Here is a 26620-nt window from a genome sequence, read left to right on the forward strand (position 1 = left end):
GAAAATGCGAGCGAGACGCTTCTTTGACGTATTTCCGGGGCGCCGGAACAGAGGCAGGCCGAGGTGGCCGCGAGCCGGGAGGATGGTGGTGACCAGGTCTGGGAGGCCTCAGGCCACGGTCCAAGCCACGTTGGCTGAAAACTCCCAGCAGAAGGTAGGAGGTGGCAGAGCGCTCTCATTTCTGCCGCTGCTTCACAGAGCGGCACTTAGGGTGATAGGGCGGCGCGAAGGTCTGGCGGAGCAGCGTGAGGAGGAGCGGCGGAAAGGGCCCGAGCTTGTCGCGCGCTGCTGTGTCAGACCCAGTGCTAAGCCCGTAGCTTCCTCTTCAGTCCTCGCTACGGTCGTTTAAGACAGTCCTTAGCATGGAACAGAGAGGTCAGATAACTTGCTTTGGGTAGTTCACCTTCGTAATGGCAGGTGAACAGCTGAGGCCTTTTAACCTATTAAAACCGTACGAAGGAGGCTTAATTTCGGCTACCAAGTGTGAGTCTTAACTATAATTAGGGCTGAAGAGGAGGTTACCGTTGTCACGTGGGGAGCTGGTAGTGGCCCCACAGCACTTTATTCTGGAGTGGGGAAGGCTGCAGTGACGCCTCCTGGTGGCTCTCAGTGGTTCTAGCCGTCCGCTGGCTCTGATTCTGCGACGAAGGGAATAGAGCGTTAATTCATTTATGTATGTAAAGGTAAGGGTAGCGACTGATTCCATTTGTGTGTGTATCCCTAAACACATCTGTGCTCAGAGTTAATATTTCTTCTCTCTTCCTCTCTGTGTCAGAATGTAGGTCCACCAAGCATATTTGGCATTTGATACTTACCTGCAGAAAATTTTCTTTTCAATTAATTGTTTTGCTCCCTAAAATTAGATCTAGGTCTCGGGTGAGGCGAGTGAAGCAGGGTCCTGCAAATGCAGAGTCAGATCCAGTATATGTTTTTGTTTTTTATTGTTAAAAATCATGGGTACTGGTGGTTGTGAGGCAGGGCCTTGCAAATGCAGTGTTCAATCCAGTATTTAGTATTTAGGTGTTTTGTTTTATGGGTGGTGGTAGTGGTTTTGTATTAATCTTGTTTACTGAGTTTTTTTAGTATCCTCTTAAAATGTTCTCCTGAGAGGAGTGCCCTAGTTCCAGTCCTACCTAAATTACAGTGTATTTATTCTGGCTTACAGAATTCTGCTAAAAGAATTGACGCACATCCAAAAGTCAGGAAGGAATGTCTACCTGTTGACCCAACTACTGCTGAATCACAGACCACTAGGATACAAAGTCCAGTCTCTAGAACTCCTAAAACCAGAAAGAGGAAGAGCGAAACTACAGTCTCATTATCTGAAATAAACAAACCGTCTACTGATGGAGAGACCTCTGAAGCAGAGTCAAATTGTTCTTCTGTATCTGAGCTCCAGGATCCCATTTTAAGAGTAACTAGGAGACGGCAGATCTTAGTTCCATGCACTCCAGTGTCCAGTGTTCGGAAAAGGCTGAAAATAACTCCAGTAAATCAGTCTCATATTGAAGAAGACAATGACGATGACTCTGAAGCTGAATCACATGTCTCAGGTATTTCTAGAATTGTGCCGCCCACAGCAATAACTACAAGGACCAGAAGAAGTAAGGCTAAATCTGTAAGAGATCCAAGCCAAGAATTACATGCAGAAGCTATTTCTGATGCTGAGTCATCATACTCAGACATTTCTTCATTTTCTGGAGTTGCAACTATGAGAACGAGAAGTATGCAGAAGAAATTAAACGCACAAACTGAGGAGAAAGATACTGACATTGTACCAGAAAATGAAAAGCAAATCATAAATGTGCCTATGAATTCAAAGGATTCAGATACCAGACAAACAACTTGTTTACTGGTAAGATCTCTTCCTCAGATAAATAAGCCAAATTTCTATAATGAAATTCATAATGACTTCGATGATGATTCCTTCCACAGAAATTCAGAAAAAAAACAAACAGTGCAAAAATGCCAACGTTTTAATATAAGAGAGGAGAAAAAGGCCAGTGTTGCATCTCTCAAAGAAATAAGGCAGAATAGTAAGAATTTAGATGAAGAAACCAAGGGAATAGTAGATGAGGAAAAAGAAATAAATAAGAAAAATTCTCAGTTGGAGAGCCTTTCTGAACCTCAGGACACTGGCATTCAGCAGTTAGTTTCTCAAAGGCATTCAACCCCCCAAAATAATAAGACCACATCAGAGCCCTCAAATCTGAACTGTGAGGCTATAATGAAATCATTAGCTCAATCATTTGCAGTGGTGGAAGTGGACAGATGGAATGAAGATAGAAAGAGCACCATAAAAACAAGTGACTTGACAGGATTTGGTGATACTGGTAGTGATGAAGAAGAATGCACAGTTACAGGTATCAGTGAAGATAGGAATGAAGGAAGGGATGTAGATTTTGAGTGTGAAACCAAACTATTCAAGTCTGAGCTCCACACATCCCTGGACAAAGGTGATTCTGTTTTATTAGTTCTCAGCAGTGATGAAAGCCAGCATTCTGAAAATAGTGAGAATGAAGAGGATACTGTGTGTTTTGTTGAAAATAATGGTCAAAAGGAATCATTAAATGGAGAATCAGAAAATATGTCATGTGACAATGCATTGTTTGTAATTGACACAACTCCTGGATTGAGTACTGATAAACATTTTTACTTGGATGAGGGAGACAAGGCAAGTGAGGTTGCCATTGAGGAGGAAAAAGAGGAGGAAGAGGATGAAAAAAGTGAAGAACCATCGGACCATGACAGAAACAAAGATAGTGAGTTTAGTGATGAAGACGAATTACTAAATAACACAAAGTCTAAACTGTAAGTTTTACCTTTATTTTTAAAAGTAAGTTTTTGATACATATTTCAAGCGGCTGATTTACCATAAAAATATAAAATATTAGAAAACATGGGAATTGAGAAAGCTACTGCCTCAGGTTCTTTATGGAAGAGCTCTTTAAAAAAAAAAAAAGATTTATTTGACAGAGACACAGCGAGAGAGGGAACACAAGCAGGGGGGAGTGGAAGAGGGAGAAGCAGGCTTCCCGCGGAGCAGGGAGCCCGATGCGGGGCTCAATCCCAGGACCTTGAGATCATGACCTGAGCCGAAGGCAGACGCTTAACAACTGAGCCACCCAGGCGCCCCTGGAAGAGCTCTTTTATCCAGCATTTCCCTAGTCTATGGGTGCCTGTTAGTCATATTTTTCCCACCAGTGATCTATTCGAAATCATCTAAGATTTTCCTGCATGATTGTTAAGAGCAACATAAAAGGGAAGGAAAGGAACTTTTATCTTTTCTCCAACCTAATTGTAGAGAAGTTGAAGAAAAATAATCACCTATAATCCTGTCTGTCACCCATTGAAAAGTGCTAACTTTGGGGGCTATTTCTTTAGTTTCTTTTTTTCTGTTTTAAATTTGTTTTTCTTAGGCACAGGGCTCTGGTGGCCCTGTATCCACTGGAAATACATCCTTGGCCAGAGTCTATAACAGATGCCCAGTTTTCACTCTAAACCAATGAAAGAAATCTCTGAGGCTAGCCTCAAGCATATTTATTTTTTAAAAGCCACACTCCTCCCCAGGATAATTCTAATATACCTTTAGGGTTGAGAATCACTGCCAAACCACTGCAGTAGAATGATTTCACTTTCCAGTAGAGGTTGATCAAAGCTTTCAACTGCTCAGTTTATATGAATAATTAGGGAAGAAAGTATCTGGAAGTCCAAATGTATTTGCTTATAAAAAGGACTTTTCAGTAATATAAAAGTAGAAATTCTTATTACATAAATATAGCAGGAGCCCAGATCCAACTGATTTGGTAGATATGGGCTATGATTTCTGTATTTTTTAAAATCTCTGGTGAGAAATACAGATGTTCACCACTGTTTAAAACTCACTGATTTAGGGGCGCCTGGGTGGCTCAGTTGTTAGGCGTCTGCCTTCGGCTCAGGTCATGATCCCAGGATCCACGGATCGAGCCCCACATCGGGCTCCCTGTTCAGCGGGAAACCTGCTTCTCCCTCTCCCACTCCCCCTGCTTGTGTTCCAACTCTCTCGCTGTGTCTCTCTCTATCAAATAAATAAAATCTTTAAAAAAAAAAAAACAACTCACTGATTTAGAGGCACTACCAAATACTCTTATTTACCCAGAAAAACATTCTAAGTTTGGATAACCTGGAAGTTCAGAACCTGTCTTTGTCATTGGGTTTTAGAGAGAGAGGTATGTACATTTGTTAACTCACTATCTGTATATGAAGTTGAGCTGAATTGCCAGATGTATCTCCTCTTTGCAATTCTTTTCTTTATAAAATCCCTTTATGAAGTCTACTGGCATATAGTCTTTTTTTTTTTTTTTTTTTTTAAAGATTTTATTTATTTATTTGACAGAGAGAGACACAGCGAGAGAGGGAACACAGGCAGGGGGAGTGGGAGAGGGAGAAGCAGGCTTCCCGCGGAGCAGGGAGCCCGATGTGGGACTCGATCCCAGGACCCTGGGATCATGACCTGAGCCGAAGGCAGACGCTTAACGACTGAGCCACCCAGGCGCCCCCATATAGTCTTAATCCTCTTTAAATTAATCTGAGGAATAGATTTAGATGTGCTCCCAAAAAACTTTTTTCATTCATTATTCATCCTGGAATTTTCTTCTGAATGATTTTACTAGATTTAAAAACATGTGTTTCAGTTTTTCAGAAACTCCATTGTAAAAATAAGATTTCCTTTTTTGGGGGGGATCATTGGCAGTAAAAAGGGAGAGAAGAAAAAAGTAATTTTAAAAATACAGTCTCAGTTGTTTCCATTTTGATATGATTACTTGATCTTTAAGTGATCATTCTCTTTCAGCCTGAAGTTGACAAGCAGTAGCATAGACCCTGGTATGAGTATCAAGCAGTTGGGTGGTTTGTATATTAATTTCAATGCAGACAAACTACAGTCGAACAAGAGAACCCTAACACAGATCAAGGAGAAAAAGAAAAATGAGGTAAGTTACATAGTGTACTGTTGGTTTTCATAGAACTAACCGATCACTTCTAGACATGATTAGTCTTTGGTAAGAGACTAGTTTTCCTGCAGTGAAACCACATTAGCCTGCCGTGCTCCTTTTTTCCCCTTAAAGTCCTAGCTATAAAAGATAACACTTGAAAAATAAATTAATACAGGATCAGCATTCCTCTTGCACCCATCATTTATCCTAGGGGTTGTGTTTTCTTCTCTTTTCTTGCTGTATTTTTCATTCATAACTGGTATGGATACTGTTGAGAATCTGAAAACTGTGGGTGCCAATTCCCCCCACCAGGAAAAATATACATGTTCACATAGGCATAAAATTATACATGAAATTTCAGAAGGGAATTACAGGGTAGGTCATCTCATCCAAACCTTCAGCTTAAGTCTCATGGCATGGCTTCTCCAAATCTGTATTCTCTAGCCTTTCTGTCCTTCCAGGTCTTTAAATCCTGTTGTCTCTCTTGTCTGTTTATTCGTATGTGCTCAGGCACTTGACCTCCCTAATTGCCCTCCTTCGCTTCCCTACCTGAACCAGCTGCTACTTTAGTATTCTCTGGCCTGGTTAATGATGCCAAACTCTTTTCCTTTTGCAGTCAGTCACTGAACCTAGCAGATGCTGTTGCTAACATACTCTACTTTGTTCCCTCCTTTTCACGCCACTGTCACTGGCCAGTGGCAGGCCTTTGTTTTTCATCTACACTTCTGCAATAGCCTCCTTACTCTTTTCTCCAAGCCGCCCTCTGTACTTTTGGTAGATTTCTCTTTTTAAAAACAAAAAAGGGTACCTAGCTGGTTCAGTCAGAAGAGCATGCGACTCTTAATCTCCAGGTTGTAAGTTAGCGCCCCATGTTGGGGGTAGATACTACTTCAAAACAAAACGAAATGAAACAAACCTGACTATGATATTCTCCTGTTTAAGTCCCTCAGAACGTTCAAGGTGCTTCTGTTCTTTCAGCTCTGTCCACCTGCTATGTTCCACCACTGAAGACTACTGTAGTTCCCTGAACATACCCTGCTCTTTCCCAGGCCAGTGCAGAGATCATAGATCACTGCCTTTGGGAAACATTCTCTGACTCTAGTCCTCTCCACCACCTCCTCTGTGCTTCTGCAACACCAAGTATAGATTTGACTCATTATTGATCATATTGTAATTGTCATTTTACTGTTTTTTTAGCTTTATATTCCTAAAACCGGATTTCTCAACCTGGGCTGGATGATTCTTTGTTGTGGGAGGCTGTCTTATTCATTGTAGGATATGTAGCAGCATCCCTCATGTCTACCCACTAGTTGTCAATAGCATCCACCCCCCCACACCCCTCTGCACATACACCCCAAAAGTGTCTTCAAACATTGTCATTTGCTCCCAGTTGAGAACCACTGTCCTAAAGCTCTTAATAATCTGGTAAATAAATATCAAGCTTGAAAGTCTAGACTGCTTCTCTACTATCTAGAAACTTCTAGGGGATTTGGAGATTTCTGAATTGATAATTTCAAATGTTACTGACCAAATCAGTATTTCTGTGAACTGTTTCGAGGGCCAAGGAGCAATCTTCTTTAGTTCATACCCTATGGGAGATGACAAATTATCCTGAAGACCTTTTAGTGACGTAAACAGTATTAATGACAGTATTTGTTCATCCTATGCAAACAATGCAGCAGTCATTTAGGAAAAGATTAACAGGTTTGACTACACAAAATTTTAAAACTTTCACAATTAACACCTTAACAAAGACAAGTAAAAGACCATAGGTTAATACCACTAAGATACAAAATACCAGTGTTCTGGGAATACAGGTGTTCTCCCACAGAACACTTATACATAGCTAATAAATACACAAAAAGATGATCAACAGCAAAGGAAAACAGCCATGAGGCACCAGTGAAAACACACAAAAAGATAATACCTAGTGCTGGTGGCAATGTAAAGGAAAAGGGCACTGATTAACTGTTGGTAGGACTTAACAAATTACTTGAATGCAAGGCAATTTAGCAGTACCTGTCAATATTTAAGTGATGCATTTTGGAATCATACAAAAATAATCACAAGTGTGCAGAGATGATGTTTACAGTGTTCAATGGAAAAAGGTTTGATGGAGACTTAAACTAAATGTCAGAAGAAAAATGTTAGTGCGTAACAGCTATTAAAAGGAATGAAGTTGATCTATGTGTGAATTAATACTGAAAGACCATCTAAGATATATTGTTGAATTGCAAAAAGATTTATCTAGATAGATGTATATGTTGTTTAATCGAATCTATATCACTGTACGTATTAATAATACAGTCTTCTTAGATCAGAAGAAGCTGTTTTACCAACATCAAAAGAACTTATTAAAGACTAGTTAGGGTTGGTTGGTTGGTTGGTTGTTTTCAGAGACTTCAAGAGCCATTTTGGCATTTGTTCCTGTTGACTTTATTTTCCAGTTTGGTACAAGTGGCTGGTTTAGTAAGCCAATAAATACGTTAGACACATTAATGTAAATCTGATATGTGCTGATTCAGTTTAGAAAAAGAAATTTAAAATAAATGAAGTTTCCTAAAATAATCCTCAGTGTGCCTTCTAAAGCATTTTTATTGTGATATAATTTACAGACTTAAGGACCGAAACAACTTTGCAGTAGCATGGTTGTGTATAAAGAGGGTTAATATATTTGGAGTAGTCGTCAGTGTGGGAGATACTTCTCTTATAAGGCAAGAGATGTTGGAAAAATTATATGGTATCTGATACTATCTTAAAACCACTTTAATATTTTTATAGCTTTTGCAGAAAGCCGTCATTACTCCTGATTTTGAAAAAAACTACTGTGTCCCACCATATAGTGAATCAAAGCATCAACTTCAGAAAAAACGCAGAGTAAGTATAGTGACTCTCATTATTTAAATTGTTGAGGTGTGTTTGACTATATATATTCAGCTTATACAACACGGTTGTATAATTTAAAAATATGTATTTTCGGGGCACCTGACTAGCTCATTCAGTAAAGCATGCGACTCTTGATCTCAGGGTTTTGAGTTCTACCCCACATAGGGTGTAGAGATTACTTTAAAAAATTAAATTTTAAAAAATAATAAAAATAAAATCTTAAAAAATATATATTTGCAAAGAAAGTTATCACAAATTTAAGGGCCCATAAAATATAGTTCCATAAACACAGTTTATATAGATTTTCACAAAGTGAAAGTGCACCAAGTGGCGCACATAGAGAACAGCTTTTTTTCCCCCCCTTTCTTAAAACAGTGACAACCAGCATATAAGGTCATTGTCCATACTTCTTGGCTTATAGGTACTGTTCACCAAGAGCTAAGAGCTCCATTGCAGGCCTTTGTAGGGACCTTAATGTAGCCACCTAAAAACCCGGGTCTCTGTAGTCTGCCCAGTGAGAGGATAGGAAACTTTTCTTTTGTAAAAATAGGGGATTGTTTCCATCTGCCATTTCAACTAATAAGTGTAAAGAAGTTATTAAGAGAGCTTGAAGGAAATTTGAGGGTGGTGCACCAGTAATGTCTCATCACTAATATGGAACATGCTGGCACATGGTAGACACTCCATAATGTATGAATGAAATAAAAATAAAATTAAGTAAATAACTTGCTAGGAGTTTCCAAAAAAATGTAACTTTTTTTTAAATTTTAGAAATAATGCAGATTTCTGGACTTGTTGGAGTGACTTTGAGTCACCTTGGTGACTGAATAAAATTGTTAATATTTAAATATAAGCTCCAGAAGTGAAAATGTTTTTATACATTATCTCTTGTGTAGGCTCTACTGCACAATAAAAATTGAGGCTGTGTATTGTTCTCCCAGCAAGTCCGCCGTTCTTTTTTTTTTTTTTAATTTTTATTTATTTTACTTGAGAGAGGGAGAGAGCACAAGCTGGGGGAGCAGCAGCAAGAGAGGGAGAGGCAGACTCCCTGCTAAGCAGGGAGCTGACTCGGGGCTCAATCCCAGGACCCCAGGATCATGATCTGAGCTGAAGGCAGACACTTAACCGGCTGAGCCACCCAGGCGCCCCTGCAAGTCAGCAGCTCTTACTAAGATAAAAAAAATAAATTTTAAGGAGCCCTCATTTATGAAACTGATAATACTGTGCCTAATTTACCAAAGAAAACACTGTGATTTAACTTCTTTTATGAAAAGTGAATCTGGGGACTAATAACATTCTGTTAAGTAACCTCATTTGTTTTTAATTCATGAAGTTTTTTGTGTATATCATTTTGGAGGGAATGAGGTATAGTTTATACATTGCTTATTAAAGTTAGAATTTTCTGTTTAATTATTTTTGAAATCTGAATTTCAGAAAGAACGACAGAAAACAGCAGGTGATGGCTGGTTTGGTATGAAAGCTCCGGAATTGACAGATGAACTAAAAAATGATCTCAGAGCACTGAAGATGAGAGCTAGCATGGACCCAAAAAGGTTTTACAAGAAAAATGATAGGGATGGCTTCCCCAAGTACTTCCAGGTATGAAACAAACAGTAATGGCGGTGATGTTCTGTGGATTTTAGTTTGGAAGGCATTATAGTGTTCTTACTGTTTACTCTTTAAATAGGTGAATATTTATAGGGCACATCTGCTTACGCTGTATAATAATGGGCAGAACCCAATTCAGACAACCTTTTGGCCACCAGCTTGTAATGGCATTCCATATAGAGAGAAGGTGTTGCAGATGGTAACTAAGTTTCCAGGTCATACCTCTAAAAGTTATGGAACCTCTAAGCTGGGTATACCATATATGAATAGTATTAGCCTAACAGCAAGAAGCCTTACATGATGGAGGAGGAAATAGGGAATCATTTGCACCAAACTCTTCTTCTCCAGATAAAGGGGCATCCCCAGGCAAATGCTGAAAATAAGTTAAAAGTTGGTTTTCAAAGTGTTTCCAGATGAAAATCCAGATGATTCACCCTCTGGTAGCTGTCACCTTCATTCTGTTCTTTCTTGTCACTTATCTGAATTTCTCTAATAGTCCTTTACCTCCAGGTCTGCTCTCTGTCTGTAGAATAGAGTCTATACAGTCTGCACTCAGACCAGCTTACCAGCTCTTCTGTCACATAGCCCTCTTAAGCTCCAACACACTTGGAGGAACCTTGACCTCCCTTAGGTAGAGTTGGTCACTTTTTTTTGAGGGCATCTATAGTGTTTTGTCTAGCATAATAATTATGTTATGCTTTAATCTTTTAGTTACTTGTCTGTGGATTTTCCTTAAGACTATGGGCTCCTTGCTGGCAGGGACCAGATATTCTTTGTCTTTATTTCCCAAACACTTAGCACAGTATGTGGCACATAGTGGACACTGTAAATTTTACTTGGTTGAATGTAGGAACAAATGCAGAGTGGTTACTAAGAAGGTTCTATGCTGGTAGCATTTATGATGACCTAGGAGACCAAAGAGGTGTATAGTAGAGTTTATGTGTCAATTTTATTAAATTGGGAGACTAAAAAAAGAATTGATATTCTCTGTCCCACTTTTCTAGTTACACTGTTCATGAAGAATTTACTGTCCTGCCTAGTGCTAAATTATATAAAAGGATTTTTGGCCTTTTATTATAAATTCTAATGAAATGTCATTAGTAGGACCCAGTGCCAATTGAATAGGTGACTTATTTTTGCTTTAAAAAATGGCAAACTGACTTTAGTATTGATATCATTTAAGTTGTGTTTTCCATTCCTTTCTATAAATAGACTTTGTTAGAGCTACCCTGAAATATGAAAGCAATTTAGCATTCAAGTATTGCATGACTTATTTCAATCAATTGCTCATAGATTGGAACCATTGTTGACAATCCAGCTGACTTCTACCATTCACGAATTCCCAAAAAACAAAGGAAGAGAACTATTGTGGAAGAATTGCTGGCTGATTCTGAGTTCAGAAGGTAAAGGAATTTATGTTTCACTTTGTATTATGTATGTTTTCCTTTAGAATATACATAAACTTTAAAATTTCAAGTAATTTTTAAATGGCTTTAGCACAGTGTCTCAACAGCAGCACTATTTACATTTTGGATGGGATAATTCTTTATTAGGGGGAACTGTCCTGTGTATTGTAGAATGTTTAACAACATCCCTGGCCTCTACCTACTAGATGCCAGAAGCACCCCATCCCCAATTTGTGACAAAAATGATGGGCGCAACATGTCCACATATCCCTTGTTGGGCATAAGCATTCCCAGTTTAGAACCACTGCTTGAGATGGAAGCTTGAAAATATTTGACTGGCTAGAGGAGAATGAGCCTGCAAAGGAGACTAGGAAAGAATAGCTAAGAGGTTATTAAGAAAACCAGGATGGCATAGTGTCACAGAAGTCAAAGGAGAATATTTTGAGCAGATACAAACTGGAGGGAGTGGTTAACAGGAATAATTGCTGCTGAGAGATCAAATTGGGTGATGGGCATTAAGGAGGGCATGTGATGTAATGAGTACTGGGTGTTACATACAACTGATGAATCACCGAACTCTACCTCTGAAACTAATAATACACTGTATGTTAATTAATTGAATTTAAATAAAACCAAAAAAAAAAAAAGAAAAACTAAAAACTTCCTTTGGATATACATGGAGGTCAAAATATTCTTGCCAGGAGTTTTAGGGGAGTGATGAGGAGGAAACCAGACTGGAGAGGATTGGAGAGTTTGTTGAAAATGAAGAAATGGAAACAGTTCTTTGAAGTTTGAGAAGAGGGAGAGAGGCAAGACTAGTGGTGGGCATGGAGTTGGAGGATTTTTTTTTTAAGATGGGAGCATTTGGGAATATGTTTAAATGTACTTGAAGCAGTTATGTATATATTATAGGAGATTTAAAAGCATACCTCATATAGAAACCCTTGTTGAACTTCCAGATTGGTTTAATAGCAAAAGTGAAAAGAACTGTTAAGCGTTTTAAAAACTTTGTCAGCATGGAAAACAGATTTAACACAAATGTTATGTATGTAAGCCATTTAATTAGTCTGGGTAATGGTAAAAAATTTTTAGAAATAAGCAGTGCTCTTTTCTCACTTATTACTCTCTCCTTGGAAATCTCATCCCCTGCAGGGCTTTAATTACAATGTATATACTGTTGGCTTCCAAATGCAGGATGTGTAATCCAGATCGCTCCTGAGTCTAGACCCACATATCCAGCTGCAGCCTCAGGAACATCCAGGGGTTTCTCATAAGCACCTCTATGAGTTAACTTGGCCTTTCCTGTACAATCTAATCCTCTCCTAGTGCTCTGTATCTCATGACTGAACAGCATGACCATCCATCCATCACCAAGTCCTTGACACCTCCTCCTTCAGTCCACATTCATACTGGCAGTCTCTCCCATTTCCTAACTATCTCTCAAGCCTTTTTCTCCATCCCCACACAGGCATGGTGCAAGCATGTTAACTGTGTTCTGGTTAAAAATTGACCTGTATTTTGTAATCTTGATGATAGCAATCTCAGAAATCACAGCAATATTGATAGTGCTTTCACTAAAAAGTAATAGCGTGAGGAAGTTGGGGGAGTAAACTAAAAATTTTGTAGAATGAAACTCATAAAATTGCAGGTTAGAGGTAGTGTTCTTAGTTCATTGTTCCCATACTTTAGTCACTGAGTACCATTTTCACAATGTTTGCATTATCTGTATGCTGCCTGCTTTATTTTAAAAGGAAGCTTTATATTGTCTACTGTAAATGGGTTTGTTGGCTTATAATTTTTGTAATGTCCATGAGGATAAATACATTGCTTAAAGTGAATATTGTCTACCACCTAAATTTATGTATCACACTATGTGAAACCTCTACTAGCCCATCTCCATGGAATGTTTTAATTCCTTCTACAACATTCTCTTTAAGAAATTTCTGGCCTCTGAACACTTTGGGATAGGGAACTTCATTGAATGTATTTAATGCGGCATATGTTCATTAGTAGGAATGTCTTGGGACAGAAGAAGTAAGTGTAATACACAGGAAAAATGTGATTTTCTGTGTTGTATGTGGTTTTTGGTTTTGTTTGTTGAGGTATAATTGACTTACAGTGTTCCATTAGTTCCAGGTATGCAATGTAGTGATTTGACAATTCTGTACATTACAAAATGCTCACTGCTCCAAGTGTAGTCACCATCTGTCACCATACAACACTGTTGTAATACTATTGACGGTATTGCCGATACTGTGCTTTTCATCTCCAGGACTTAACTGTGTAACTGGAGGTTTGCAGTATCCCCTTCACCTATTTCACCCATCCCCCACCTCTGGCAACCACCAGTTTATTCTCTGTCTCTCTCTTTGAGGAACCTCCATACTGTTTTGGTGCAACCATAGTGGTTGTGCCAAATTACATTCCTACCAACAAAAGCACAAGGGTTCCTTTTTCTCCACATCCTCACTAACACTTGTTACTTCTTTTTGATACTAGGCATTCTGACTAGTATTTGAGAGTCTGTTCTGTTTGCTTTTTTAGATTCCACTTATAAGTGAAATCGTATGGTATTTATCTTTCTCTGCGTGACTTACTTCACTCAGCTTAATACCCTCTAGGTCCATCCATGTTGTCCTGAATGGCAAGATTTCATTCTTTTATATGGCTCAGTAATATTCCATTGTGTGTGTGTCTGTCTGTATATGTCTGTGTCTCACATCATCTTTATTCATTCATCTATTGATGGGACACTTGGGTTGCTTCCATATCTTGGCTATTGTAAATAGTGCTGGGATGCATATATCCTTTTGAGTTAGTGTTTTTGTTTTATTTGGGTAAATACCCAGTAGTGGAATTACTAAGTCATATGGTATTTTTATTTTTAATTTTTTGAGGAACCTCTATACTGTTTTCAGTGGTGGTTACACCAATTTACATTCCTACAAACAGTACATGAAGGTTCCCTTTTCTCCAAATCCTTGCCAACATTTGTTATTTCTTGTATTTTTGATACCAGCCATTCTGACTGGTATGATGTGATGTCGCACTGGGATTTTGATTTGCATTTGCCTTTTGATAAGTGATGTTGAGCATCTTTTCATGTGTGCGTTGCCCTTCTGTATATCTTCTTTGGGGAAATGTTCAGATCCTCTGACCATTTTTTAATCAGATTGTTTGGTTTTTTGGTGTGAGTTGTGTAGGTTACTTATATATTTTGGATATAACTCTTTATCATTTGCACATAAATCTTCCATTCAGGGGCGCCTGGGTGGCTCAGTTGGTTAAGCGACTGCCTTCGGCTCAGGTCATGATCCTGGAGTCCTGGGATCGAGTCCCGCATCAGGCTCCCTGCTGGGCAGGGAGTCTGCTTCTCCCTCTGACCCTCCTCCCTCTCATGCTCTCTGTCTCTCATTCTCTCTGTCTCAAATAAATAAATAAAATCTTTAAAAAAAAAAAAAAATCTTCCATTCAGTAGGTTGCCTTTTTGTTTTATTGGTTTCCTTTGCTCTGCAAAAGCTTTCTATTTTGGTGTAGTCCCACTTGTTTGTTTTCAGTTTTATTCCCTTGCCTGAAGAGACCTATCCATAAATATTTTATTGCTAGGACTTAATGTCCCGAGAGATTGGTGCCTATGTTTTCTTTTAGGAGTTTTACGGTTTTACGTCTGAGATGTAGGTCTTTAATCCATTTTGATTTTTGCGTGTGGTATAAGAAAGTGGTCCAGTTTCATTCTTTTGCATATAGCTGGTTTTCCCAACACCATTTATTAAAAAGACTTTTTCTCCATTGTATATTCTTGCCTCCTTTGTCATAGATTAATTGACCATGTAAGTGTGTTTATCTCTGGGCTCTCTTCTGTTCCACTGATCTTTTTTTGTGCCAGTACCTTATTGTTTTGATTACTGTAGCTTTGTAGTGTATCTTGAAATCTGGGTTTATGATACCTCCAGCTTTGTTGTTCTTTCTGAAGATTGCTTTGGCTATTTGAGGTCTTTTGAGGTTCCATACAAATTTTAGGATTATATGTTCTAGCTCTGCAAAAAATACTATTGTGATATTTTGCTAGGAATTACATTGAATCTGTATATTGCACTGGGTACTATGGACATTTTAAGAGTATTAATTCTTCCATGAGCATGATATCTTTCCATTTGTTTGTGTTGTCTTCAATTTTTTTCATCAGTGTCTTACAGCTATCAGAGTATAGGTCTTTCAATCTCCTTTTATTCCTAGGTATTTTGTTCTTTCTGTGGTACAATTGTAAATGGGATTGTTTTCTTAACTTTTCTTTGTTACTTTGTTATTAGTGTATAGAAACACAGCATTTTGGTATATTAATTTTGTATCCTGCAGCTTAACTGAATTCATTTATTCTGATAGTTTTTGATGGTGTCTTTAAGGTTTTCTTTATGTAGTGTCATGTCATCTGTAAATAGTTACAGTTTTACTTCTTCCTTCCCAATTTGGATGCCTTTTATTTTTCTTTTTCAATTGCTGCAGCTAGGATTTCTGGTACTATATTGAATAAAAGCAGTGAGAATGGACATCCTTGTTTTTTTCCTAATCTTAGAGGGGAAAGTTCTCAGCTTTTCACCATTGGGTATCACGTTAGTTGTGTATTTTTCATATGTGGCCTTTATTGTGTTGAGGTATGTTTCCTCTAAACCCACTTTTGTTGAGTTTTTTTTTATTTTATGTTAATCACCATACATTACATCATTAGTTTTTGATGTAGTGTTCCATGATTCATTGTTCACATATAACACCCAGTGCTCCATTTAGTACGTGCCCTCTTTAATACCCATCACCAGGCTAACTCATCCCCCCACCCCCCTCCCCTCTGGAACCCTCAGTTTGTTTCTCAGAGTCCATAGTCTCTCATGGTTCGTCTCCCCCTCCGATTCCCCCCCTTCATTTTTCTCTTTCTGCTCTCTCTTTTTTTTTTTTTTTTTAACATATAATGTATTATTTGTTTCAGAGGTACAGGTCTGTGATTCAACAGTCTTACACAATTCACGGCACTCACCATAGCACATACCCTCCCCATTGTCCATCACCCAGCCACCCCATCCCTCCCACCCCCCACCACTCCAACCCTCAGTTTGTTTCCTGAGATTAAGAATTCCTCATATCATGAGATCATACGATACCTGTCTTTCTCTGATTGACTTATTTCGCTCAGCATAATACCCTCCAGTTCCATCCACGTTGTTGCAAATGGCAAGAGTTCATTCCTTTTGATGGCTGCATAATATTCCATTGTGTGTGTGTTCATCTGTCGATGAACGTCTTGGCTCTTTCCATAGTTTGGCTATTGTGGACATTGCTGCTATAAACATCGGGATGCATGTACCCCTTTGGATCCCTACATTTGTATCTTTGGGGTAAATACCCAGTAGTGCAATTGCTGGGTCATAGGGCAGCTCTATTTTCAACTTTTTGAGGACCCTCCATACTGTTTTCCAGAGTGGCTGCACCAGCTTGCATTCCCACCAACAGTGTAGGAGGGTTCCCCTTTCTCTGCATCCCCACCAACATCTGTCATTTCCTGACTTGTTAATTTTAGCCATTCTGACTGGTGTGAGGTGGTATCTTGTTGAGGTTTTGATTTGGATTTCCCTGATGCCGAGCGATGTTGAGCACTTTTTCCTGTGTCTGTTGGCCATGTGGATGTCTTCTTTGGAAAAGTGTCTGTTCATGACTTCTGCCCATTTCTTGATTGGATCATTTGTTCTTTGGGTGTTGAGTTTGATAATTTTTTTATAGATTTTTAGAGTTTTTAAATAATGAATGGATGTTGCACTTTGACTTTCTTTAAAAGATGGGGGGCGGTGGTCAGAGGGAGAGAGATTGAATCCTAAGCAGGCTCCATGCCCAGCAGGAAGCCCACCACGGGGCTTGATCTCACTACGCTGAGATCATGACCTAAGCCAAAATCAAGAGTCCCAACGCTTAACCAACTGAGCCACCTAGACACCTCAACAAATGGTTTGCTTTTTTTTTTTTGATCACCTATTAAGATGATCATACAGTTTTTATTCTTTTCTTGTCAATATACATTGATTTGCAAATATCGTACTGCTCTTGCATGCATGGATTAAATCCCACTTGATCGTGGTAAATGATGTTTTTAATGTATTGTTGGATTCGGTTTGCTAATATTTTGTTGAGGACTTTTGCGTCTTTGTTCATCAGGCATATTGACCTGTAGTTTCTTTTTTTGTAGTGTCTTTGTCTGGCTTTGGTATTAGAGAAATGCTGGCCTCGTGAAATGAATTTGGAAGTTTTCCTTCCTTTTCTATTTTTTGGAATAGTTTGGGAAGAATAGGTATTTAACTCTTCTTTAAATATTTGGAAGAATTCAGCTGTGAATCCATCTGGTCTTGAATTTTGTTGGGAGTCTTTTGATTACTGATTCACTTTGTTACTAGTAATAGATCTGTTCAAATTTTCTATTTCTTCCTGGGAGCCTGGGTGGCTCAGTTGGTTAAGCAACTGCCTTCGGCTCAGGTCCTGATCCTGGAGTCCCGGGATCGAGTCCCACATCGGGCTCCCTGCTCAGCGGGGGGTCTGCTGCTCCCTCTGACCCTCTTCCCTCTCGTGCTCTCTGTCTCTAATTCTCTCTCTCTCAAATAAATAAATAAAATCTTTAAAAAAAATAAAAAATTTTCTATTTCTTCCTGATTATTTAATTTTAGACGATTGTCTGTTTCTAGCAATCTATCCATTTTTTTTCTAGATTGTCCCAATTTATTGGCATATACTTTTTCATAGTATCCTCTTGTAATTCTTTGTATTCCTGTGGCGTCTGTTAATTCTTCATTTCTGATTTTGAGTTCTTTTTTTTCTTGATGAGTCTGGCTTTTTTGTTTTTTTTAATCTCTATTTTATTTCTGCTCTAATCTCATTTTTTCCATCCTTGATTAGGTTCAAACTGTACTGATAAGCCCTTCTTTTGAACTTCTGTGGACTACATTTATCAATATTTGCCACAGTGGCAATTAAAATTTAAAAACTTTAAAAATATTTATTGATTCCTTTTAAAATAAAACATCCCATTACACATTGACATATATTTTCATGAACAAAACAAAAATGATTTACTGCAGATCTCTTTAATGTCTGGCTTAAAGATAGTTGGAGCCTCATACCTGCTTCTACCTCAGTCTGTTATTTTTACATTTTCATCCTATAAAAATCAAAGCATTTGATATCATCTGGTAACTGGATATGGTACATGGGCCTCCAGTGGTTGAAAGTTTTCAAAAGCCCTCCCTTATAGTTGCCATTTTTTTCTCACTAGACTGCAGGCTTTACGAGGGTAGGGACTATGGTTGTCTTGGTCACTGCTCAGTCCCCCAGCTCCAAATATGGCTCCACAAGGTAATTTAGTACAAATATGCTAAAATAGTGAAAATGCAAACAATTTTTTGAGATTTAGTAGTTACACCACCCCATCACCACCCCCATTACATTAACTTCTGTTATACTTTAGAACTTAAAAGTTTGGTTTTCTTTTTAGATATAACCGAAGGAAGTACTCAGAGATCATGGCTGAAAAAGCAGCAAATGCAGCAGGAAAGAAGTTTCGAAAGAAGAAGAAATTTCGCAATTAAGATTCACCAAGCAAGCCACAGTATTTTATATCTCCCTTTATTTACTCAAGATGTTTTGAAAATTAACATCATCATACAAATTAATATAGACTGGCCCTGTTTGAAAAAAGTTAACTTGAGGGCAAATCAATCATATACTCTTTGGGATAAAAACAGGTGTGTCTACAAAAGATCCACCCATGCTTAGCCCCTTTGAGGGAGAAAAAGGGAAACCTCAACCATTTTAAGATGAATAACATTTTTGTAAAGTTTTCAACACTTGGTTATTTGAAGAAAATTGAATTAAAAACATTTAGAAGGTATAAAGTTTGTTAATATATACAGAAAACTTTAAAATTACACAAACAAAGCTAAACAATACAGTAGAGTAAGCGCACGCATGCATGTGTGTGTGTGTGTGTAGGGGGAGATGGTATACCAGAAATGTCATGTGTGTTTGTGTGTAGGGGGGATACAGTATACCCGAAATGCCCTTTTCTAAGTTCAGGTCCAGAAAATTGGTAAAGCTGGGATACAGAAATCTGCTGCTTGTGAGCATAAAAGTCACAGTTGAAACCAAAGTATTCTTGGAGCAAATGTATGTTAGTATATGACAGAAGAACTAAATGAAGCTATGTAAAAAGGACTTAAAAAGGTAATGACTTCCTAGAAAGTTTGGGTTAAAGGTGGACGAAGCAAGAGAACTGTTTTCTTTAGGAAATGAAACAGGAGGAAAGATTAATTTTATCCAGAGTCAGTGTTGTGTTCCAGGTGAATTAGGCTTATTAAATCAGTATAATTTTAACTTGGTCAGACATAATTTTAAAGTGGTTCAGTTTATTTCATCTCCAATAGCAGTATACATCCTGACTAATCTCTTTGTGGTACCTAAGGAGTGTTGGCCATTTCTCGTAATGCTTCTTAGTGGGTTCTTCCTTTAATATCATTATTTATGGAACCTCTATTTTCCCAGCAAACTGTTGGGATTTCAGTAAATACAAAATTTCGTATTTTGTATTTATTGCTTGGGATCATAACCAACCTAGTAATAGAACTGACAGTGATATTCATAGGTGGAGTTAGGCAAGTATCTTATCTGTTCTCTTTTACAGAAAAACTTTCATTCCAGGAATATTAAGTTTTGCCTTTCACTGGGTAAAATAAGGACCCGCTATGAAAGAATTAAATACCAAAACAAGAAGAAGAAGTAATAGTTAGTTTTACCCTTTGCATATTCTTCCAGAAGGAGTCGTTCTCAGAACATTGCTTCAACTCATGCTACTCTGCCGTAAGAACAGTCAAAATTGTTAATCATTTGGTTTGATGTCTCTGTGCACAGAAAGTTGAGGACTTACCCAGTTTTTCTCAGGGTCAAGGCGTGGATCAACTTCTTACCTACCATATGATTTTTGGGATGGTTTCTGACTCATGAATGCTACTATAGGTTGAATTATTTGGTACTTGAAAACTGCAGCCATGACATATTTGTGATGTTACGGTTTGTATTACAAGTAAAACAACATTAGTGACCTCTAATCTTTGCCACACAAAAAGCAGCATTAGAGCTTTCTGGATTAGAAGGCAGTGCTAAGGAAAGAGAACTGAGCCTAAGCTCTAAGTCCGGCTCTGTCCTTAAGCCACCTTAGATGTATGTGTTTTCAGTATTTACTTTTAGTTACATTTTAACATGCTCTCTTTTGTTGTCTCCACAGATTCATTTTTAATTTTATTTCACTATATGCATTTTTGTAAGCCACTTAGAACAAGATAGAGTTTTTAACAATTACAAAGTACTTAGTGAAATAAACTGAAATGATTCAACTAAAAATCATTTAAAGTCACCTCTGTTAATGTTTATTTTAAGGAACTGAAACTGCTAATACAGCTTCTTCATCTCAAATGTGATCTTCAGAAATTTATTTTAAATCATCAAAACTAAAGAAGAGTAACAAAGTATAATTACAGGTAAAGGTCAGAAGGAAGTCTTAGTGTTCCCAGCCTTCTGCAAATATCTGGATATTTGAATAACGGATGTATTTTCCTTGGTTTTTTAAGCAAAGCAATTCTGTGAGAAGCAGGTTTTAGTGATTTTTGGCTTGTGTCACTGAAGGTTCACTTACTAGAACTCGTCTAAGGCTTCCTGACTATGAGGAAGTACCCTGACTCCTCAGCTGAGAAGCATTACAAAGCATACAAAGTGCGGACATGGTAGAGTGCGAATGAAAGAAGGGCCTTTAAAATACTGTTAAGAGCTCGAAAGATTTCTGAAACACCCCATCTTGCTGCACACTGCTTTTAAGACCACTTATTAAAATGCCTGTAACACAACTAGTTTGTTAAGTGAGGAAATTAGGGAGAGACGAAAAGGACAGTGGAAGAAATCAGATGGAGCCAGGGTAAAGTTAGTAAAATGATTCTGTGAAACTGTGTAACAGTTGGTAAAGGTGGGCCCTGAGCTTCCTAGTATCTAACACAAAAATCAGTTCTGTGTTCACTATTATTAGAAGATAAAAACAAACTAACTGCTTTAAAGAAACCCCAGTATTCCTAAGACCTGAGAAACTTCTCATGGGTCCCCATAAAAGGATGTCTGATAAGAGGCTATGCTTGGCTGCCCAGAGGATACATGGCAGGATTTTAAAGAAAAAGAAAAAGGGGGTTCAATACAACCTTCAGTAACTGGGATAAACTTACAGGATCCCACTCTTAGTAAGTTACAAGAAAACATCAAATGACAAAAATGTTAATACCATTTCTGAGGTATGTACTTTTCAGTTCAGTCTCTCAATCACTGACAACTATTGTTCAGAGTGATAACCTAGAACATTTTACTGAAAGATTTCAGTAAGGGTTGAAACAAAAAATGCTTTCTAACAAGCATCTGACCAATTGAGATGTAAAATGCAGGTCTTCTCATGATTGCACAAGTTAAAAGTGAGGAAGAAGTGTTTCTAATTTAAAAGTGAAGAAGGAATGCTTCCAATTACTAATAGCTTCCAAGAAGCAGGGTTAATAGCATGACCTGTAATTAAATGTCATAGCAGATCAGTGTTTTATCAAAGAAATAAAACCTCAAAATGAACTTAGGAAATGTGAAGTTGGATAACTGGAGAGAGGTTCTGAAGTGGAAAAAAGTTCTCAGTAAATACCTAACATGAATGGTGAGGAAGGCAAAATTATTTTAGGTGATGGGTGGTGGACAGTAGATGTTTCAGTTATCGGTGCATAACAAATCACCCCCAAAACTCAGTGACTCAAAAGCACCACCATATTCTCACATATCCTGATTTGGTGGGCCAGGGCTCAGCTGGGTGGTTTGTACTCTACAGCGTATCGAATGAGGTCACTCAGTGACTCAGCTAGTAGTGGAGTTGATCTGGAAGGTTCAAGACACTTCCCTAACATGCTTATTAGCACCTTGTAATTTTTTTTAAAAAATGAGGACATACGAAATTTTTCTTCAGGATAGCACTGAATTGCTCTAAAACCAAAAGACCCACACACTTTGTGTGGCACTGAAGGCTCTGGCCTGGTTAAGTGGGCTGAATTCATAGTTATTTAGGAAATTCTACTCCCCACCTACCTCCTTCCTTTGTCCTGAGGGAGAAGGAGTTGCTAACTAGATTGAAGTGAGCCCAAGATTCTGGGCTCTGTTTTACAAATGAAGAGAGTTACTGTATTAACAGGTCAGAAAACGTGCCATCACTCTTCCTGTTAGGGTGCAGGCCTGTTATCCTTTCTTCCAAAAAAGGTGGGAAACTGGACTTGGGGCTTTCCTGAGCCACGCTTTCTCTACTAAAGGTAGGGGGTGATGGGAACGTAAGTTATTCCATCACAACTTAGCTGAGAAGTGATACAGTCGAGGCGTCTCTTCCAGCTATGAGCTGAGTGGTGCTTTCTTCCTTGGGGCTCTTATGGTTACAACCAGAACTGCAAAGGAGGGACTGGCAAGGCTTAGACACCAAATCCTGACCTTAAATCCCATGCAACATACGGAAATTCTGAGGTTTTCCTGACCTTTTTAAAATGACAGGAAAGAAATATGTGTTTGTAGTTGTCTATGTGAAAAGAAATGTTTGAAGCTTTGTTCAGTCTCTCATTCCTACACCTACCGCCCCACCTCACGCCCCATAACTCAGGGAAGTTCAGAAGAGTAACATATTAAAGTACAAACAAGACACATTGTGATTAACTGGACTTTTTCTGTATCTTAAAGTCAGTATATTATCAGTAAGACTTATTTTTTCCTTAAGTGTGTTTGTGCATATATGCACACATTTACACACATACACACACCAAAATAGCAATGAGATGAGGAGAACAAGTCATAGCTTACTTCTGTAATGTGAAGCTCATTAAAACCTTGGCTAATTTATCTAACAGCTGCCCTTCCAGCCAAATCTGCCACTTCTCCCCACTTCAGCTTCACCACAGGTCATCTCACCTGCCTTGATGTGGAGGGGACCAGGTATCAAAGTGAGATGAAAGGGTACTAAACAACTGGGCCAGTGCCTTCCCCATGCCTTGGTGACCGCAACTCCTGCCCTTTTTACATATTTTACCTTTAGAGAGACCCTTGGTTTTTCCTTTAGTGAGATCACTATCCTGATTTAATGAAAAACATTTCAAGATGACCCTACAGTTCCTCAGTCTCCAATTCAATGTCATCAATTCCAGTTACCCTCATTTCCACTCTACTTCCGCCAATTGCTATCCTTGCCTTAGACTTGTTACTTGAAACTGTTCAAAGGTCAAGATTCTGAACTCTCAGGGTAGGGTACCCCAATCTGTTAGCCTTTTTTTTTAAGATTTTATTTATTTGAGAGAGAAATTAAGAGAGTGAGTGGGAGGAGGGGCAGAGGGAGAAGCAGACTCCCCACTGAACAGGGAACCTGACACGGGACTCGATCCCAGGACTCCGGGACCATGACCTGAGCCAAAGGCAGACGCTTAACCAACTGAGCCACCCAGGCGCCCCAGCCTTCTTCCTTCTAATCTAACCTTGGCTGCACTTCGGAATTACCTGAGGTGGCTCCAATAATACGGATGCCTGGGCCCCACCCCCAAAGATTGTGAAGTCCTGATCTCAAGCATTGCAGCCACTCTTAGTCTCCCAATCCTCCACCCCATCAGGATACATTTTCCTCCCTAACCAATCTGGACCCAATTGGTCAGACATCTCAAAAATTCTCTGTATTCCCCTGGTCTCTCTATTCTCTATTTTTTTCTGTTACTGTCACCTGCGAGGCCCAGCCAGGGAAACACTGTTTCTTATCTGTCCAGATTACTGAGATTTGGGAAAATACCATAAGCTACAGACTCTCAGCTGGACTTTCACTGCTGTTCCACAGTTCTTTTATTCAAATCTGATTACTTTCCACTAAATTCATTCAGTCTGAAAGTCAGCCAGTCGCCACAAAATTGAGTCCTATAGATTTTTTTTTTTTAAGATTTTATTTATTTATTTGACAGAGACAGCAAGAGCAGGAACACAAGCAGGGGGAGTGGGAGAGGGAGAAGCAGGCTTCCTGCTGAGCAGGGAGCCCGATGTGGGACTCGATCCCAGGACTCTGGGATCACGACCTGAGCCGAAGGCAGCCGCTTAACGACTGAGCCACCCAGGCACCCCTATAGATTATTTAAGCCCCTGAACCCAGATTCACTTACCAACTGGTTTCCCAGTAAGGCAGTGACCCAAGACAGAAGGGCAGGAGAAAGGGAGAAGTCAAGCTATTTCTCTCCCTCTGCTTTAGATTGGGTTGGGGCTCAGCCATTTCCCAATCCCCACAAGGCAGCCCTCTACCACTGAATGGCCCAGGCCTCTGGGTTTAGTAACACCATCTCCCAATGACCCTGTGGCACTAAGGGAGATAGAGGTTTCCTACTTTTCCAATCTCTGGGTTGCCCATACTTTCAGCACTTCCATCACCTGCATAACAATTCCCTATATTAAATTCTCTAGAGTGAAGCATTTTTCTGCCTGGACCCAACTGATACATGTCAGCCAAACCAAACTAGCTGATAGGGAGTGTTCAGTCACTGAATACATACTAAGTTCTATGCATGCCAGCCACTCTGCCAGATACAGTGAGTTTTTCCCCTTTTATGTCTTTGTTCATATGGTTAACTCCACCTAAAATATTCCTTGCTGCTTTCCCACCTAACAAAACACTGCTGACCCTTCAAGCTTATAAGAAGCCAGTATTCTGAGCATCCACTCTGTGCAAGGCACGCTGCTGGGGGTACATCCCAGGCATCACAGAACTGACAGTCTGTGTTTCTTCATTAAGTGTTTTATCAGATTTTCTCTACTGATGTGTACACTCTCGAAAGTCCCATTTGACTGCTTTTTTTTTTAAAAAAAAAACACTTGTATTTAACATCTATGTAGCACTTACTACTAGGCACTGTTCTAAGAACTTACAAATACAGCTGGTTTTTATGTAACTGTATGAAACATTATATTCATATATAACAATTTAGGTAACCTTAGGTAAACCTGTGAAGTAGGTGCTACTATTGTCCTCATTTTATAAGTGAAGAAATGGAGGCACAGAGAAGTTAAGGAACCTGCCTAAGGTACAGAGCTAGTAAGTGTAACTGTCACACTTTCATTTTAACCTTGCACTATGGCTATCTGCATACCTGTTTCCACATCACCAGCAAAAACTGCTGAACTTTTTCCCTTTCTTTACCAGTTACAGAACACATGATTTTTAGCTGGGAATGTGGCTTCCTGGGGAAAAAAAGATATGATTCTCACCTTCCCATGGGATGTAAATGAAAGCAGTATGGGCAACTTCTGGGACGTGTCCCTCAGAGAAGGGTGAGCTTGAAGTGGGGCTCTGTCCCTTTTTCTTCTCTGCGCTAACTAGTATGTTGACCTGATGGCAGGGGAGGAGCAATCTTCTTGGAACATCAGGAAAAAAGCTGCATTTATAAGGTGAAAGAATAAAAAGGAGCCTGGATCTCTCATGATCAAGTAGTTGCCACTGCCTGAACTTTCACATGAGGAAGAACCCTCCACCTTGCCGAATCCATTGGTATTTTGAGCTTCCTGTCACTCCTACCAAAGCCAATCCTAATTAATGGGATCATCGATCCATGGCTCCCTGCCCCACACTAGGGTGAACTCTAAGAAAATGCACTCTATCTCACTCACCTTTGTATTTCTTTCTAATGTGGTTCTTTGAACAAAGCTAGTACTCAAAAATATATATCCAATTGAGGACGAATGCGATTACAAAATATTTTTTTAAATGCTGATGCATGTAGAAAGCCCCAGATCAAGGAGGAAGCTGGAATGAAACCACTCTTGGCCTCTGGTACTCAGAGTCTGGAGCACAGGCAGCAATAAGATGGGCGTGCTCTCCATGCCCTGGGGCAACCCCCTCTTTGTCAGTACCTTCCTGGAACCCTGGGGATGTGAGGCCGAGCTGTAAAAGAGCGCAAAGAAAATAGGTCTTCAAAATGGAACACCTTCAGTTCCCCCTTCACCTTCATGCTTTTATCCCTGCGTTCCTCCTGCCTCAGAAGAGCAGATGTTTTCCCATCATTCCTAGGCTAAGCTTTTCACCTTCCTCCCATAACATCTTTGCATCTTAATTTTCTCATCTGTAAAATGGGGATAATTATTACTTAGTAGGACTTGGGGAATAATTAAATGGCAAGGGATAAATAAATTTGTTGGCGTTTAGAAAAATGTTAGAGGTTCTTTTCCTCTTGATTCCCTTCTCTAGAGGCAACTTGCTTCATCAGTTTTTGGAGAGAATACTTTCTTCTAGTCTTCTTCCTACCTTTCTGGCTGCCTTTTCTTGGACTCTGGAAAAACTCCTTCTTTACCTATCCTTCAAATGTCTGTGCTCTGGGTTTTTCCCCGCACTACCTCCCTAGTTCCAGCCTCCATCATTTTCTTACCTAGGTAACTCCAACTGCCCTGAACTGGTCTCCCAGCTGCCAGGCCTGCACTCTGCCAGCCAGCCATCCACACTACAGCCAGAGCGGGGATAGAAGGCACACATCCAAGCACACTGCTTCTCACCTGAAAGCGATTCAGTGGTTTCCTACTGCCTTTTGGGTAAAGTCCACAGTCCTTAACATGTTGTACAAGACTTTCAGGACACGCTGCCTGCTGGAATCACTACAAAGA

At 39.2% G+C, this 26620-nt stretch overlaps 1 protein-coding gene across 2 annotated transcripts; it reads left to right on the plus strand.

The window, feature by feature from the left end:
• Positions 1-24: 24 nt before the first annotated feature.
• On the plus strand, positions 25-20548 carry DNTTIP2 (deoxynucleotidyltransferase terminal interacting protein 2). 2 transcript variants are annotated; one of them, XM_035017998.1, is made up of 7 exons: positions 25-154; positions 1166-2811; positions 4832-4970; positions 7755-7850; positions 9294-9458; positions 10761-10870; positions 18399-20548. In XM_035017998.1, the coding sequence occupies exons 1-7, from the start codon at positions 83-85 to the stop codon at positions 18490-18492; spliced, it is 2322 nt and encodes a 773-aa protein (XP_034873889.1). In that variant the 5' UTR covers positions 25-82; the 3' UTR covers positions 18493-20548. The 2 variants fall into 2 exon arrangements, with proteins under 2 accessions (XP_034873889.1, XP_034873890.1); XM_035017999.1 differs by lacking the exon at positions 25-154 and adding an exon at positions 366-683 and having other exon boundaries at positions 18399-18686.
• Positions 20549-26620: the final 6072 nt, after the last annotated feature.

The sequence above is a fragment of the Mirounga leonina genome, unplaced genomic scaffold, assembly GCF_011800145.1.
Source record: "Mirounga leonina isolate KUSES-001 unplaced genomic scaffold, KU_Mleo_1.0 Mir_173, whole genome shotgun sequence".
In the NCBI taxonomy this organism is placed as follows: domain Eukaryota; kingdom Metazoa; phylum Chordata; class Mammalia; order Carnivora; family Phocidae; genus Mirounga; species Mirounga leonina.